Genomic DNA, 14,627 nt, shown 5'->3' with positions numbered 1-14,627 from the left:
GAGAAAAAAAAATAAAGATATAAAATAATTTGGATAGACCATTGGAAATAGGGCAGAAGAATTTAAAATAGCCTACAAAATATAGAAATAAATCCATACCTCTAGCTGTTATACCACCCTGAATTTCACCAATGGTACACATGCATTTATTGGAAAAGAAAGAAAGAAATGAAAGGGTTTTTGGAGACAAATAAATAAAAAAAAAGCATATATAAAATGTAATGATCAATAATTCAAATTTATACAGATCTATAAAAAATAAATGAAAAAGTAGGAGTAGCAGTCAAAGTACCCGGATTTCAAGTCAAGATGAGAAAGCAATTCCCTGATCTTTTATCTGTTTACAGTGGCTGGAGGACATTAGACCTTAAAAAAACCCCAACTAGCTCAGATTCATGCTCCATATTGATGAGTGTAAAAAAAAATAACAATTCAGATTGATTGGTTTAACGGTAATAGTTCTATGGATACTGGATCATATTGGATAGCGAAGATGGCAAATCAAAAAACAGTGCATATCAGTAAACCAGAGACAGAGTATTATTAAACAAAAACTGAATGACAGAAAATATGGTATAGAGAAAGTTAAGGGAGCAGCTTTATGGGATCAAAAAAGTCAGTTGGGGAAATAAAAGGAAGAAGGAACAGAATCCAGGAAAGACAAGGTTAGGTTTTGACTCAGGATTGAAGATAGAAAAACAAAATACAGGAAAATGTGATCATTGTGAGGAAAATGAAACAATACAGCATGTTTTATTAGATTGTAAAATATATACAATAGAAAGAAATTTAACATTTAAGAAACATTTAATATAATAGATATGTTACAGGGAAATCTAGGAAACAAACACATTCAGAATATTCTAATACTTTAAAAAAGAAACATAGCTTTAAAATACAATTTGATTATATACTATATCACAAACCACACTCCATACCAGTCATCGGTGATAATCACTACTTAAAGGTTTTTGCAAACCACTAACAAAACACAAGGAGATGCATTAAGTTCATTAAAGTTAAATTCCAATCAATATTCTGGTGGAGTGGATAAATAAATCAAGCTGTATAAGTATTGTAATTTCTTGTTTTGATATGTTTTGTATTGTACACAAATAGTACAAAATATACTCTTCCTAACCAGAGAAACCATCTTCCTTTAAAAGTACTAGACAAAATTTAAATTTTTCAAAACTATCTCAAAAGGCTTTCAAACTGACTTTATTCAAGCAATTGTAATTATTAAATACACAAAAGGCCTTTGGTTTGCATGCAATGTTTTGATAAAATAGTTATATTTTGCAATTTAAGGTAATTTTATGAACAGCTCCATTAAAGTAAATACTGTTTTTTTTAAACTAAACTAGGCTCAACATTTAAACACTCTAAGAAAATAATATTTTGCTATACTTACATGTTTTGACACATAAGTTTCAAACTAGTTGGAGTCAACCATGTTTGCTCAAAGAAGGCATCAAAATGAAAGGTCATTCTATTAAATCAGTACATATATAAACATTTCATATCAAAATAAGAACATAAATGATAAAATAGTTTTAAGAGGTATCCTTTTTTCCATGAGGACATCGTCTCCATGACGAGCTGGCAGGATGTTGATGTCATCATTCTGGAGGGGAAGTGCTCTGTGCGTTTCGAAATGGCAGGCCAAGGATGTGATCTGTAAACGTCTCTGCAGATATCTCTTCTGGGATAATATTCCCTTCACCTGTGCAGATACAATAAACAGAGATTTATTTTTCAAGAGTTTTCTGTTGATTTCAGCGTCTATAATTTGTGTTTGTCTGTGCTCACAGTGTGTCTCTTCTTCTCCTTCATTTTTATTGACCTGCAAAAGGGTAGCAAAACACTCTGCTACCTCCTTTTCTGTCATGTGTTCTCCTGTTGGGCATATTATAGTGATGCACATCACAGATCATGATCATCATCAAAGAAAGTTTACACTGACATCATAACAGAGAAAGCTTTCCCTTATTTTAGAAAACCTGTCAAAAAAAGAGACAGAAAGATGTAAAGTGTCCTGCTGTTTACCTTCAGCCTGTAGAAGTTCGAGCAGATCATTTTTCAGAAGAACAGGCACCTCTGTCCCTTCCTTTTTACCAAGGACATGAAAAGCTTGAACAAGCTCCTCACTGGAGATCCCAAAGGCTGGCCGATGGTTGATGTACAGCTTGATGAACTCCTCCAGGCCAATGTCAGTCACATGTTTTCCAGTTTCAGCAAATTGGCTGAATTTGATCTCATTTTGCATGTCTTCTAACTGATAAAGATAACACGGCAAACTATGATACAGTTTCTTGTGATTTTAAAAAACAAAACAATTTTGTAACATTCTTTGTACCTCTTTTTCTGTAGGAAAGTGTCCCAAAGCTCTCACTAGATCAGGAATATCCGACAGAGGAATTTTGGCACACACATTCGGTCTCTTCAGTACTGCAGCGCCTTGGTGACGGATTATACAGTAATAGAAAAAGTCCTCCATCTCCTGAAGATGTAGATACTTTAAATATTAGGAGTGTTTAGATAAAATGACAACAACTTTCTGACATTGTACTTTTTTATTATCGCTTTAAACATGGTTAAAATACATTGGAATGAATAAGGAGTTAGCCCTTTGCGTATTTCTTGTGTTTTCCCGTTGTTTACAAGCTAGGGCTGATTACTGAATTAAAAGCCAGTCTGGGAACAGAAAGCAGGCTTTGGGAATCGCTCACACCCTAGTGGCAGCTGTTATCGTTACAAGGAAAAGTGGGGAAACTTCCTAGGAGAGGCCAGCATTTCAGAATTATTGCACAAAGAAGGAGGTACCACAGAACACAGAACAGCAGCACTGTAGCCATGGGGGAGTGTTTGCGTAGTCATTAGAGCAGTGCGCTTGTGCTTTGAGAAGGTTGCGAGTACCAGGTTTGATCCCAACAGCTTGCACTCTGGGTCTCTGAGTAAGACCCTTAACCCCACACTGCTCCTCTGACAATGGAAGCCCACTGCTCTTCAAGGGGATGGGTTAAATGCAGAGGGAAATTTCTGCAGTGTAAAGTTAAATTGTTATTATTATGTCCTCGTTATTGTTAAGGATATGACAATAAGAAAAAGACTATTCTGTTTCTTGATATGATGGGAGAATATAGGATACACGGGGATCTCCTGCTACACTAGGGGTATTGTTCTAGCATTTCACCTTGAATGTGTTTTCAAGTACATGATTCACAAAATTAGCCTTTGATCCACATATTTAAATTGTAAAAAAACATTACGACTTTTAATAGTCTAGTGACGACCAATAATGCAAGTTCTTACATAAAGTATAATTCTGTCTCCTGTAGTGGTGCTTCCAAACACAAATTAGTTTTTTAGTTGCAGTGTGGGATTATTGTGTTGTTCCTTTATGGTGGATGTGGAGATTTATTAAATCCTTAACTCCATACATCACATTTTAAAATCAGTTGATAGTAAGACAGGCACAAAAACCTAAGATGATTGTTTGTTTAACTTTTAACTCACCCTGTAAAACCTGCCATCTCTTCCACCATCGAGCATTGAATAAAAAGGCTCCATGTCTTTTCCACCCAGGGCAGTGGCTGCATGCAGTACGCTATGATTATAGGACAGAGGACCAGGATCAGGAAAAGTCTTTTTACTATTTATGGATTGTCTCTGGTTGACCACAGGATAGAAGCAAACCTTACTCTAAGTTCACCCTCCATGACATGACTAAACTGTCAGATCTTCCTGCTGTAAAGAGAAACTTTCCATCATAGGAGCAGGCAAATGAAGAGACACCGGTGGGATGACAAATCAAAGCGGTGGATTTATAGGGGTTCCCATCCAACGGCAAAATCTGAAGACCCAGCTGGAAGAGGTAATAAATCACTGTTTCAGTTTCAGTTAATAAATATTCTAATTAAAGAGCTACCACGATGGAATGCTGCTCACTGTCTGACCTTGTCCTCTGTGATGAATGCAAGATGATATGAGCTCATCTCAGCATCTTTTGATTTGGGAAGAACCAAGATTCGCTTAATTGGAGAACCGTATGTTGGGCCAAGAAGAGTCTTTCTGTTTTTTGTAGAAAATGCATAGTTTAAATTATGCTATCTGTAAGAAATCACAATTCTTTCATAAGATTACAGACCTGCATGTCAGTGTTTTGCTGTTAAAAAGTTTCATCTTGTACTGGTCCGATGCAACGAGAAGGAGCTCCTCTGCGTTGAGAGGTGGATGCCATACTATGCACTGTGGCACCGCACTTTGCTCAATGCGCTCAGAGCGAAGAAGGAGGAGCTTGTCCTTGTGACTGTTTTTCAGATCGTACTCCACCTGATGAACCATACATATAAATAGATGAGGAAAAATGGTTTGTTTACCAGCTGCAGCTTTCAGAAAAAGAACCCCAAAACAGTTCAACAACAGTTTAAGCATAGTGACATAACAGAAGACTACACTTTTTGTTTTATTTTCTCTAAAAAATGATCAATTATCGTAATGTGTAGCTTGAATAAAAAGAATGACAGGTGGAAGTAGCGAGTGCCGATTAGGCATTTTCAGCATCACATATCTGTGAACAAAAGTGACTCAATAGCTACATACAGGGAGATGGTATGTATTTCATGGTACATATTTTTACCACTGGCAGACATATATTAACCCATCATTGAAAATAAAGAGCCTTAATTTTCCTAAGTGTTAAAGTTTGCTATATGAGTCATTATTCTGGTTTGCAAAAGGAAAGACTTGTAGCACTGTGAGGCAACACCCTTATGGCCCTTCCACCTCTAAAATTAGTTTGGTGCTGCTTGACATTCCAGAAAATTACCCTGGGAGAAAATCCACCATTGCAATGCATTCTGGGAGATGTCCAGAGTAGATTTAATAAAACTGCAATCTTCCAGACAGCTCGTTACTGTGTGTCTCATATCCTGTCTGAAACTGCACCTACGCCTCCTTCTCACCACACATTGCCACACAAATGGCATGCGGTAGCTAAAAATTCATGTCTGCATATACTCCCAGTATTTTGCACATTCTGAAGATCAGAATATGTTTTCAATGTTTATTTAGCCAAACACACTAAGTTGACTGCATCTGCAATTTTCCCTCATTTTACAGATATAATTCTGGCTGTGCCAGTAACTAGAGCAGCGTTTTCATTGTTTTTATGCAAACCTATCGTAAAGAAAAGAGCTGTTGTTCATTGGTAAAAAGTAAATTTAAAATCTTATTTAAAATGACCTTTTTGTTTGGCCCCAGGGTTTGGTGGAATATTTGAGGGTTCACAATCCAGGTTGCTCAAGGTAAAGAGTGAGGTTTTGAAAAGAGGTGTCATCTGCACTTCATGCTTTCTGCTACTGACAAGCTTTATGAAAATACTATTTTCATTTCCCAGTTTATTTCCCATTTATAGTAGATGGATACATTTATTGTCTAATTTAATTTTATTGGACTTGTGTATTATTCTATACTTATGTTGAATTAGATTTTAAAATGTTACTAGTTGTATCACAGAATCCTCAATTGCTTAGAAAATATCACTCTCTACAATGAAGGTTGAAATAATTGAAAATTAAACTTTTGACTTGAATTACAGAAATAAATTAAATTCTCAGTGATATTCAAATTTCTTGAGATGTATCTGCAAAGCCAAAGAAAAATAACTGGATAAAAAAAAAAAGTCAGCTAACCAGTTGGCGGTCTGATCCCAGGGACAGCAGTCTTGGTTGGGCGCTGTCTAGATGAACCCCAAAAAGAAGGTCTTTAATGGGCTTGTTGTGATAGCAGTACCTGCCCAGGTACATCCACTGAGGAGATGCGTCTTTGTTTGTCTGGGAGCAGAAGACGGTCACTGCTTTACCGACATCCTAATAGTGAAAAGAAAGATTCAGCCTGATTTTTATTTTTCACAGGTTGGAAAGAAAATCAGTGATCCATGATATGTTATTTTCATCTACTTAGAGTTTAACTTTTATTGTAACCAATGCTTCTTAGTTTTTCAGTAAATGCAACACAGATAAATACCAAATTTGAAAGACTTGCTTACAGCAGTGGCAAGGTATTGGGAGTCTGAAGAGAAAGTGATCAGATCGATGCTGTCTGTGGCACAGTGGAAGCATTCGTCAGGGTTGTTTTGCAAAGTGCAGGCATCCAGTATGTAAACAGCTCCAGTCCCAAAGCCCACTGCCAAGAATCTTCCTGCAAAAAAAAAAAAAAAAAAAAAAAGACAACAACTGATAAAGTAAACTTAACTCATAATACAAATAGATAAAACTTAGCATGGACATTTTTTATGTATAATGTCTCTTTCATATAACAGCTGCACACCTTTTGGGTCGAAAGCAACACAGTTTATATGTTTCTCTTCTTCAAAGACCCTTATGCCAGAGATTAATTTCTGGTTATAATCCCATAGTTTCAAAACGCCACGTTGGTTGCCCAAGGCTACAGCTGGGTGGGAGGGATGACATGCCACTGCATGGAGAGGGGCATCATCATTCTGTAGAAGAGTCTGTGTGCCACCAGATGTGTTCACATGTATGACTTTGAAACTGAGAGTGGAAACAAGAAAATTCCTGCAGAGGAAGGAGACTAGAATTAAAAGCAGTGATTTTGGAAAAATACCTTTGAATTTTTTCACATTTGATCACATTACAACTACAATCTTCAATTGGATTTAGCTGGAATTTTGTGCGACTGACCACATCATCATCACATCAAGTTGTCCAAACTTGGAAAAAAATATGATGCACAACATGCACAAAAGCCTAATGTAACTCTAGGCGGATCCAGACAGGCGCCATCAGGGGTCAGTGCCCCTGTAGAGTTGGTTCCGCCCCAGTTCTTATAACTCTTGTTATAAGAACTGGGGCGGGGATACCAGTATCGGACGGCCCTAAAATTGTGGTATCGGTATCGGCGAGTACCAACAAATAGGGCACCCATACCATTTTGAGAGCCATAAGTTTATTCAACTATTGTCACCCACTCCTGGTAGGCAATAAAATCTCTACTGGATTCACTTTGTATTAGATTTTTTCCTGCTTCACAAAGGTAGGCAGCAGCTTGACAAAGTCATGATGGCAATTATTTTACATTATTATGGTATTGGTATCGGCTGATACTGCACAGCCAAGTATCGGGGCCAAAAAATGGCATCGGCGCAACACTACTTATAACCCATCCATTTTCTGACACCCTGAATCCCATGTGGGGTCGCCAGGGGTGCTAGTGCCCACCTCCAGCTATCTACAGGCAAGAGGTGGGGTACACCCTGGACAGGTCGCCTGTCAATCACAGGGCAACACAAAGATAAACAGACAAACAACCATTCACACACACTCTCACACCTAAGGAGAATTTAGAAAAGCCAATTAACCCAGTGACAACCCACGCATGCTCAGGGAGAACATGCAAACTCCATGTAGAGGAGCCTGGGTATCATACCCATGACCTTCTTGCTGCAAGGCGGCAGTGCTACCCACTGCACACACACTATACAGTACAGTGACAGAAGTGACTGTTACTTATTGGTTCCTTAGATTAATTATATCTTTAACCTTACAGTATACATCACCAATTATTTAGAAATGAAGGTGTGTTACTTTAAGATTGAGCTCTATTAGGAAAGGATCACAGTTTTCTTCTTCTAGATTAGGGGTAAACAAGCTTGGATTTGTGGCTCACTTAATGTACTAAACAAAGTACTATTTCCCTGTTTTTTGCATATGATATTCTCTTGTTAATTGCTCCAATGAAAAAACACCCACCCCATCGTGGCCCTCATGGTAAATTTAGTCGAGAGTAACTGCTTGGAGAATCTATTAACCAATTGGTCACTATCAACTGGGCACTCAGTCCACTAATATGGCCTTTGTGAAATGGTTACTGTGTTTGTGTTATTCATATACAATCTGACAAAAAACACATTTCTGATTTTAAAATGACAAAAGATTAAATATTGTAATAATAATAATAATAGTGAAAATTCTGCAAGGTTTGGTAACCTGCAGGATAAGATGCAATAGAATTCATAATCTTGTCATCAACTGTCATTTTGTTTCGTACAGCTTTTACGACATTTCCATTCCTTAAAGTGCAGCAATGATCAAATTTAAACAGTGTGTAAGAACTGGCTGGTTTTCATTTCACCTGATAACTAGGGGTTTTTCCTCCAGAGTGCACTCCTCCCGATAGGCCGGCATAGGTATATCTTTTGAAAAGGATATAGAAACGATTGGATCCTGGTGGAAATCTTCACAACAGCTGACAACGGTGAAGTCTTTATCATAAAACCGGATTTCACCTCTCATGCCACCTGACATAAGCAAACTGGTCATGGGGTCAATTTAAGGTACAGGTACAGTGAACATTGGCAGCTCTGGATACCCATCATGTGTTGTGAGAACAGTGATCCGTTCTTTTGTGGAGATTTTCCTGACATGCGAGACTTCATTGATGGTCCACACCCCAATGCAGTTGGCTATGGCTTTCAGGAGCCGATGATTTCTCCAGTCAAACGTAGTACGACTGGGAAACCTGTCAGCACTGTAAACCCACATACTCGGATATGGAGAAGGCTGAGCAAATACTTTGGAATCAGCTGGACTCATGAACTGCAACAGATAAATCGACATCTTTGACCTGTATATAAAAAAGCACTGTATATATCATAAGTAAAACTTAAAACATTTATATATTTACACTTTTTGTCTCCAATGCCAAGGATTCTTTGTTTCCGCTGGTCTGAAAAGAAACAGTATATTTCAGATACAGTGAATTGTGATTGCATCTGTTTGGCAATTTGTAAGAAAAAAATAGCAACTGAAGTTACTCTGTTGCAGATGAACATGTGACTTTCACCGACGCTGAAAACCTGAGTGCTGTCATTTGGGTTAAAGGTGATGTAATCCTGCCAGAACAAACCAACATTATAATCTGCTACCTCCGCCAGTAAAAGACATTTAAATGGGAGGGTAGCATGCTTACTTGAAAACCAAGTTTTGGATTAAGTTCAGTACAGTAGAGGGGCTTTTGTGCATCGCTGGTCCAGTCCCATATACAAATACTCTGAGAAGATCATTACAAAAGAGAAGTAGCTAGGCATGATGTAGAGCTTAGTTAAATACAGTAAAAAAGGAAATGCCATCAAGATTACATTGACATTGTTAAAGTCAAATGCACTTCTTTGAGTATTCATATTTCATCATGGTTTAAATAACAGATCAGCCATCGTTTGTTTTCAGTTTTTATTGACAGCATCTCATTATCATAAATAATCTAGGTTTAAAAACCTCAAATATTGTTTTTTTTAAATGCATCTGTCTAAACTAATCTTTTCAAACTCACCTGACATCCATTTCTCCCAAGGGTTGCCAGGTATTTTGCGTCACCTGAAAAAGCCACAGCAGCGACACCGCTGGCAGGGTGGCAATCAAACAATGTCTTCACAGGAATCCTGGAAGATTTTTCACATACAGATTTAACTTAATGAGCAAAGGCCAGAATGGGACACAAGAGATACCGTAATATATGTAAAAAAAAAACATTACCCAGAGTAGGAATCCCATATAATCACCATGCTCGGTGAGCCACTGTCTGCTGTTGCAATCCAGCGTCTGTTCTCAGTCACGCACATGCATGAGATGGAAGAAGAGTGACCCTAAAGACAAAGTTAATGTTTAAAATTCAAATGCTTCAAAAGAAAACCTATGGAACGGACATCTTCTAAAGACCGTCTACTTTGTTTTACAAATTATAAATTTCATAAATCTATTATTCTAAGCATGCAAGCCTCTCTACACCACTGAGAATTATATTATGAAGTTATAACTCAATTTCACTTTTAAGGTTTTTGTGTTTCAGGATGTTTTAGGTAGTGGCGGACAGGGCAATGCTGCAAATTCTATGCATGGATTCAGCTGAATCCATACATTGTTGCAGTGCATTCCATCGAACACGGCCCCAGTGTTTTTGAACAGAGAAATCTGGTGTTTTATCATTTCTTTTACCTAAGATTACATATTAACAGTTTTTAATCATTTAAATTTGACTGTGTGAAAAGAAACATTTATCAGTGGTTTGACAAACTCAGAACATATATTTATTTACATTAATTTTAATAGAACTATACAGCTTGTGTATCATGATTTGAGTAAAATACCTAATGACGTATACATATCTCAGAGTATTTGGCAATTGTTTGCACCAATGTCTTAACGTCACTCAAGCTGCAGACTCAAAAAAGTTATCATTATAGAGGAATAATGCCTGATGATACAACAACAACTGGGATCAAACTGAAAGGCTTCCTATTTCCTCTGTATTAAAATTGCCGTCCTAATATACAGCAGATGGAAATCTGTTCTGGGTTCATCTTTAATCCCAATTGAAAAAAAAAAAAAAAAAAAAAAAAACTGCCTTTAACCTGAATAATTACAGCACAATATCTCACATGTTTACAAAACATTACTTTTTAACAGTGCTTTACATTATTCCTGTCCCTTTTATGTTTTTCACATTCAGGCTACAATTTAGAATAAATTACTTTACTGGGGATTTATCTAATGGATGTAAAGTATCACATAATTGTGAATTAAAAAAAAAAGTTGCTATTTTTCTTTTTAACAAACACTAATTGTTAAGTGGTGAACATTTGCATTAAGACCATTTCACTGTTCATCTCTATGTGAAAATCCAGTGCAAGCACCTGCACTCATTTAGCCTGCCTCTTTGATGCTGTTTTTGGGCTGAGTGGCTGGTTTTCTTCTCCTGCTCTGCTCCACCCTGCTGATTGGCAGATCAGCTTCACTTCCCACTGTCATCTCCCTGAAAGTGTTTCCATCTTGAACTCTGTCTTCAAATACCTTCCACACAGCATCAGAAGGTCTCGTTGGCTGAGTGAGTCTCATTCCCATTGCTTGTGTGCTCGCCTTGAACCTCACTTGGTTCTCGTCGGGCTCTGATTCTGGTCATTAAGCTGGACTGCCTCTGCCTACCACTAGTCTATTTAAACCAGCCGTGCATGTTTCCTGTTCAGCCGCTCAAATTGACATCTTTCCATAAACTTTTTAAGCGCAACACTGTGTCTGACTGGTATATTGGGTTCTCTGCAACTACTCTGTACATCTGCCTTCAAAATTCAAATGATGATGATGGAATTTATTTTTAGTATGAGTACAGCAGGTTCAATGAAGGCCACCTATGTTTGTTGGAGAATATGAGAGAACAAACCGCACCATGAGGACCAAAGAACACCGGTGACAGATTGGGGGGAAAACTCTGGTGGAGATTCTCCTTCTGGCAGGAAAATGTCGTATATATTTTACAGCAACAGAAAGTTTGATATCAAAATGTAAAGTGTAAAAAAAACAACCAAAATACAAAGACTGTGGCAGAGATGATCTTTTCAGCAGAAAACAACCCTAAGGATTAAACCTGAGCAAATACTGGGATAATTAACATAATACACATTAAAGAGATTTAAATCCAATCTAAATCTAAAATCTAATCTTTCTTTGTTCCCAGTCATTGCTCAAAGTCGAGCTTGAAGTATATATATATATATATATATATATATATATATATATATATATATATATATATATATATATATATATATATATATATATATATATATAAGAGAGAATATGCAAAAATGTCGGTATATACATGTCCAAAACTTGTGAAGACATATTTACATAGTACTATTACAGTAAAGTGACCAAAGAGATTCACTGGTAAAATAAGGGATAAAATAGTAAAAAGCAAGGTGATAAAAGCAAAAGGACAGATGTAAACATTGCTGGCCTAAGTATCTTAGCATCATATCTATCTAGAATAAAAAGTCAAAGAAACATATGACTTTTTTAAAGGTCCTTTAAATATCACCCAAGCTACTTTATGGATTGTACAAGTGTGATTCAAAGTTTAGGAGCTACAGATCTTTTTTATTTTATGGCAGAGTTGTCAGAATGACTAAAAGTATTTTATTACAAATGAATAACCGGAATTCTACAAACTGTTCAAGCTGGGGAAAAATGCAAATGTGGGTCACATTTTTAGTATTTTGTTAATAAACTATTTCTATCCACTTAAAGTTTACATTACTTATAAAAGTATCAGCCAAAGCCCTACTGAGGGCAGCTCACTGCCTTTTGTTATCCTTTTTGTTTACTGCTATCCTTTCTAACACAGTCCTTACTTTCCTATGCAGTAAAGTTGACCCTGAAACACACATTTTGGATTTGAATATTTTTTTGACTCGTATGAAAACCTTTTTCTCCTCATGTTTGTACAATTGCTTAATAATTGTAGTACTTTACAATTCAGAGAAACAGAGATTATGAATAAGTTGAATACCCACTTGGTGTCATTACCTGCAGAATGTGCTGGGAATCTGTGGTGTGATTGAATATGATCCCAAAATGACCTACACCATACAGGAAAATATGCTGGCTCTGGTCTTGCAGACTAACAACAGGAAGGGTGAGATTCATCCCGAAGACCCTCTGCAGTGACTGAATGAGGTTAAGCAGAAAACCAATAAAACTCTAAATTATATATTCATTACAACAAGTGTAACATTTTCATAGACAGAAGTACGGCATGGACATTGTTGAAATCTTTGAAGTGCATTTATAAACCAGCATGCATGTGCATCTAAAAAAAGGTTAATCTGGATTCATCAGCAAACACACAGAGTGATATCTTTCCCTCTATCCATCTTCCATCGCCTATTCCGTCAGGGTCGCATTGGGGCCGGAGCCTTTCTCCGGAAATCTATGGGCGAGAGGCGAGGTACACCCTGGACAGATCGCCAGTCTGTTGCCGGGGCAAACAAGAGGCAAACAACGACACACGACCATGCACACACACTCGCACCTAAGGATAATTTAGGGAAGCCGGTTAACCTATCAGTCATGTTTTTGGACCGTGGGGGGAAACCGGTGTACCCACGCATGCATGTGAAGGACATGCAAGCTCCATGCAGAAAGACCCCGGGCCGGGAATCAAACCCAGGACCTTCTTGCTGCAAAGGCAGCAGTTCTACACAAACTGCTCCTCTGTGCAGCCAGGGATATCATGCCATTGCTTTCAATTCTGATACTTGCTGATAAAAAATAAATAAAAAAAATAAATAAAAAAAATAAAAAAAACATTCAATGATTCTAAAATAGTTTGATAGTAAAGAGAATCTATCAAAAATATATTTTATTTCCTCTGATTATTTTGCCAACCTGCATCTATATTCTCTATTGCTTGTGTACCCTATTTTAGACCACCCTTTCTCCTTCCATTTAACTTTCCATTAACCTACTTTGACACAGAATTCCTCAGCTGACCATGCATAACAATAACCTTATGATAGTCATATCACATCCTATTTTTCTTGTCAGTTATATTAAAAGAAATAAACATGAAATATATCCACCTGTGTATGGATCCTCTACAAAAGGTCTCGTTTCACTCCCTGTGTTTCAAAATTATGTTATTGAGATATCCATACATTTATAACTTACAAATGGATGCATTGGAGGTTGAGCTGTCTTCTGAGAGAAAAGTGTGTCTTTGGTTGCTGTGTAGACTTGTGACTGTCCATGCCTATTCTTGGCTCCATCTCTGTGCTTAGACAGCTTCTCTTCATCCTCACCTGCAGTCTCACTGCTTTGCTGTCCTGCTGCACTCGCAAATGTTTGTTGCTCTTTGGGTTTCCTCTTTTTTCTAGCACCTGACATGTCTGAGGAAAAACACATTATTCATTTCCGATATATATATTTTTTATTTAGATTGTTCATATTTCTTTCTTTATTCAAACAATAAAGAAAAATAAGTAAAAGTAAAGTACCAATAAATATATAAAAGAAGATGCTCAAAAGGGGATTTTTTTTTTTTAAGTTAAACTTTTGTATTCTTTACCCTTCTAAGTGTATTACATTGATTGAAATATATCTAATTTAATCTTTAGTTTATTTTAATTTCAAGTTAATGGAAAAAAAGGTTTTCCCGTCAAGTTTTAACAGCTTTTTGTTATTTTTTAAGCTTTACGATTAATTATTAGTTCAAATGAAAAGCGTAACGGTTTCTCACCAATCTCCACGGATCAATCTGCTGCTTTTTCCCTGAAGATCGATTGAAAGCTTTGAAGAACTTGTTCCTTCCGGATTCCTCACACCTAAAAAGTTGAGTCTGGTCAACTTTAAATGATCAAATTATGGTATTTTGCGGGAAATAAAACACAAAAAAAAACCTTCTCGAAGGATTTCGTTGCCTAGCAACGCTCCAACTGAAGCGCACGGTTTGTCTTCCGGTCAAGTTTTCCAGATTAAAAGCCAAAGTCTCGAGGTACGCGTTTCTGTTGACTGATTAAATTAAATTTCTATTAAATGTTTATTTTATTCACTTGTTAAATTCTAAATCATAAACTCATAGAAAGAATTACTGCAGACAAAGTGATATAAGTTTTTATTTAGCTTAGTGTTGATTAATAATAATAATTTACAATTAATATTTAACATAGTTCAGAAAAAAGGAATTTAAATTGAATTATATTAGGATATGGTGTGCATTACTATACAAAAGAATACAGACAGTTATCCAGCAAAGACTTATTGACACCGAGG

At 36.7% G+C, this 14,627-nt stretch overlaps 1 protein-coding gene across 1 annotated transcript; it reads right to left on the bottom strand.

Moving 5' to 3' along the window:
- Window positions 1-833: 833 nt before the first annotated feature.
- On the bottom strand, window positions 834-14,259 carry wdr66 (WD repeat domain 66). Its single transcript, XM_015378744.1, has 21 exons — window positions 14,094-14,259; window positions 13,527-13,747; window positions 12,384-12,524; window positions 9,558-9,667; window positions 9,355-9,463; window positions 8,995-9,075; window positions 8,840-8,917; window positions 8,710-8,751; window positions 8,395-8,621; window positions 8,158-8,337; window positions 6,334-6,581; window positions 6,053-6,204; window positions 5,697-5,873; window positions 4,151-4,335; window positions 3,960-4,074; window positions 3,705-3,868; window positions 3,520-3,610; window positions 2,360-2,503; window positions 2,050-2,278; window positions 1,813-1,899; window positions 834-1,726 (listed from the first exon to the last, which is right to left on the bottom strand). Exons 2-21 carry the CDS (start codon window positions 13,740-13,742, stop codon window positions 1,623-1,625), a joined length of 2,880 nt encoding a protein of 959 aa, XP_015234230.1. The 5' UTR covers window positions 13,743-13,747; window positions 14,094-14,259; the 3' UTR covers window positions 834-1,622.
- Between the last annotated feature and the right edge of the window lie 368 nt (window positions 14,260-14,627).

The sequence above is a fragment of the Cyprinodon variegatus genome, unplaced genomic scaffold, assembly GCF_000732505.1.
Source record: "Cyprinodon variegatus isolate N-32 unplaced genomic scaffold, C_variegatus-1.0 Scaffold178, whole genome shotgun sequence".
NCBI classification, from domain to species: Eukaryota; Metazoa; Chordata; class Actinopteri; order Cyprinodontiformes; family Cyprinodontidae; genus Cyprinodon; species Cyprinodon variegatus.
The sequence above is the reverse complement of the archived record's forward strand: the minus strand, read 5'-3'. Positions and strand labels throughout refer to the sequence as shown.

Bases quoted from the DNA above. Each gene is read 5' to 3' on its own strand.
- wdr66 (XM_015378744.1), bottom strand. From the start codon at position 13,742: ATGTCAGGTGCTAGAAAAAAGAGGAAACCCAAAGAGCAACAAACATTT. The intron at 3,869-3,959 runs GTCAGACAGTGA...TACCTCTTCCAG, and splicing joins CATTCATCACAGAGGACAAG to CTGGGTCTTCAGATTTTGCC. The intron at 2,504-3,519 runs GTGAGTTAAAAG...CTACATCTTCAG, and splicing joins GAGATGGCAGGTTTTACAGG to GAGATGGAGGACTTTTTCTA.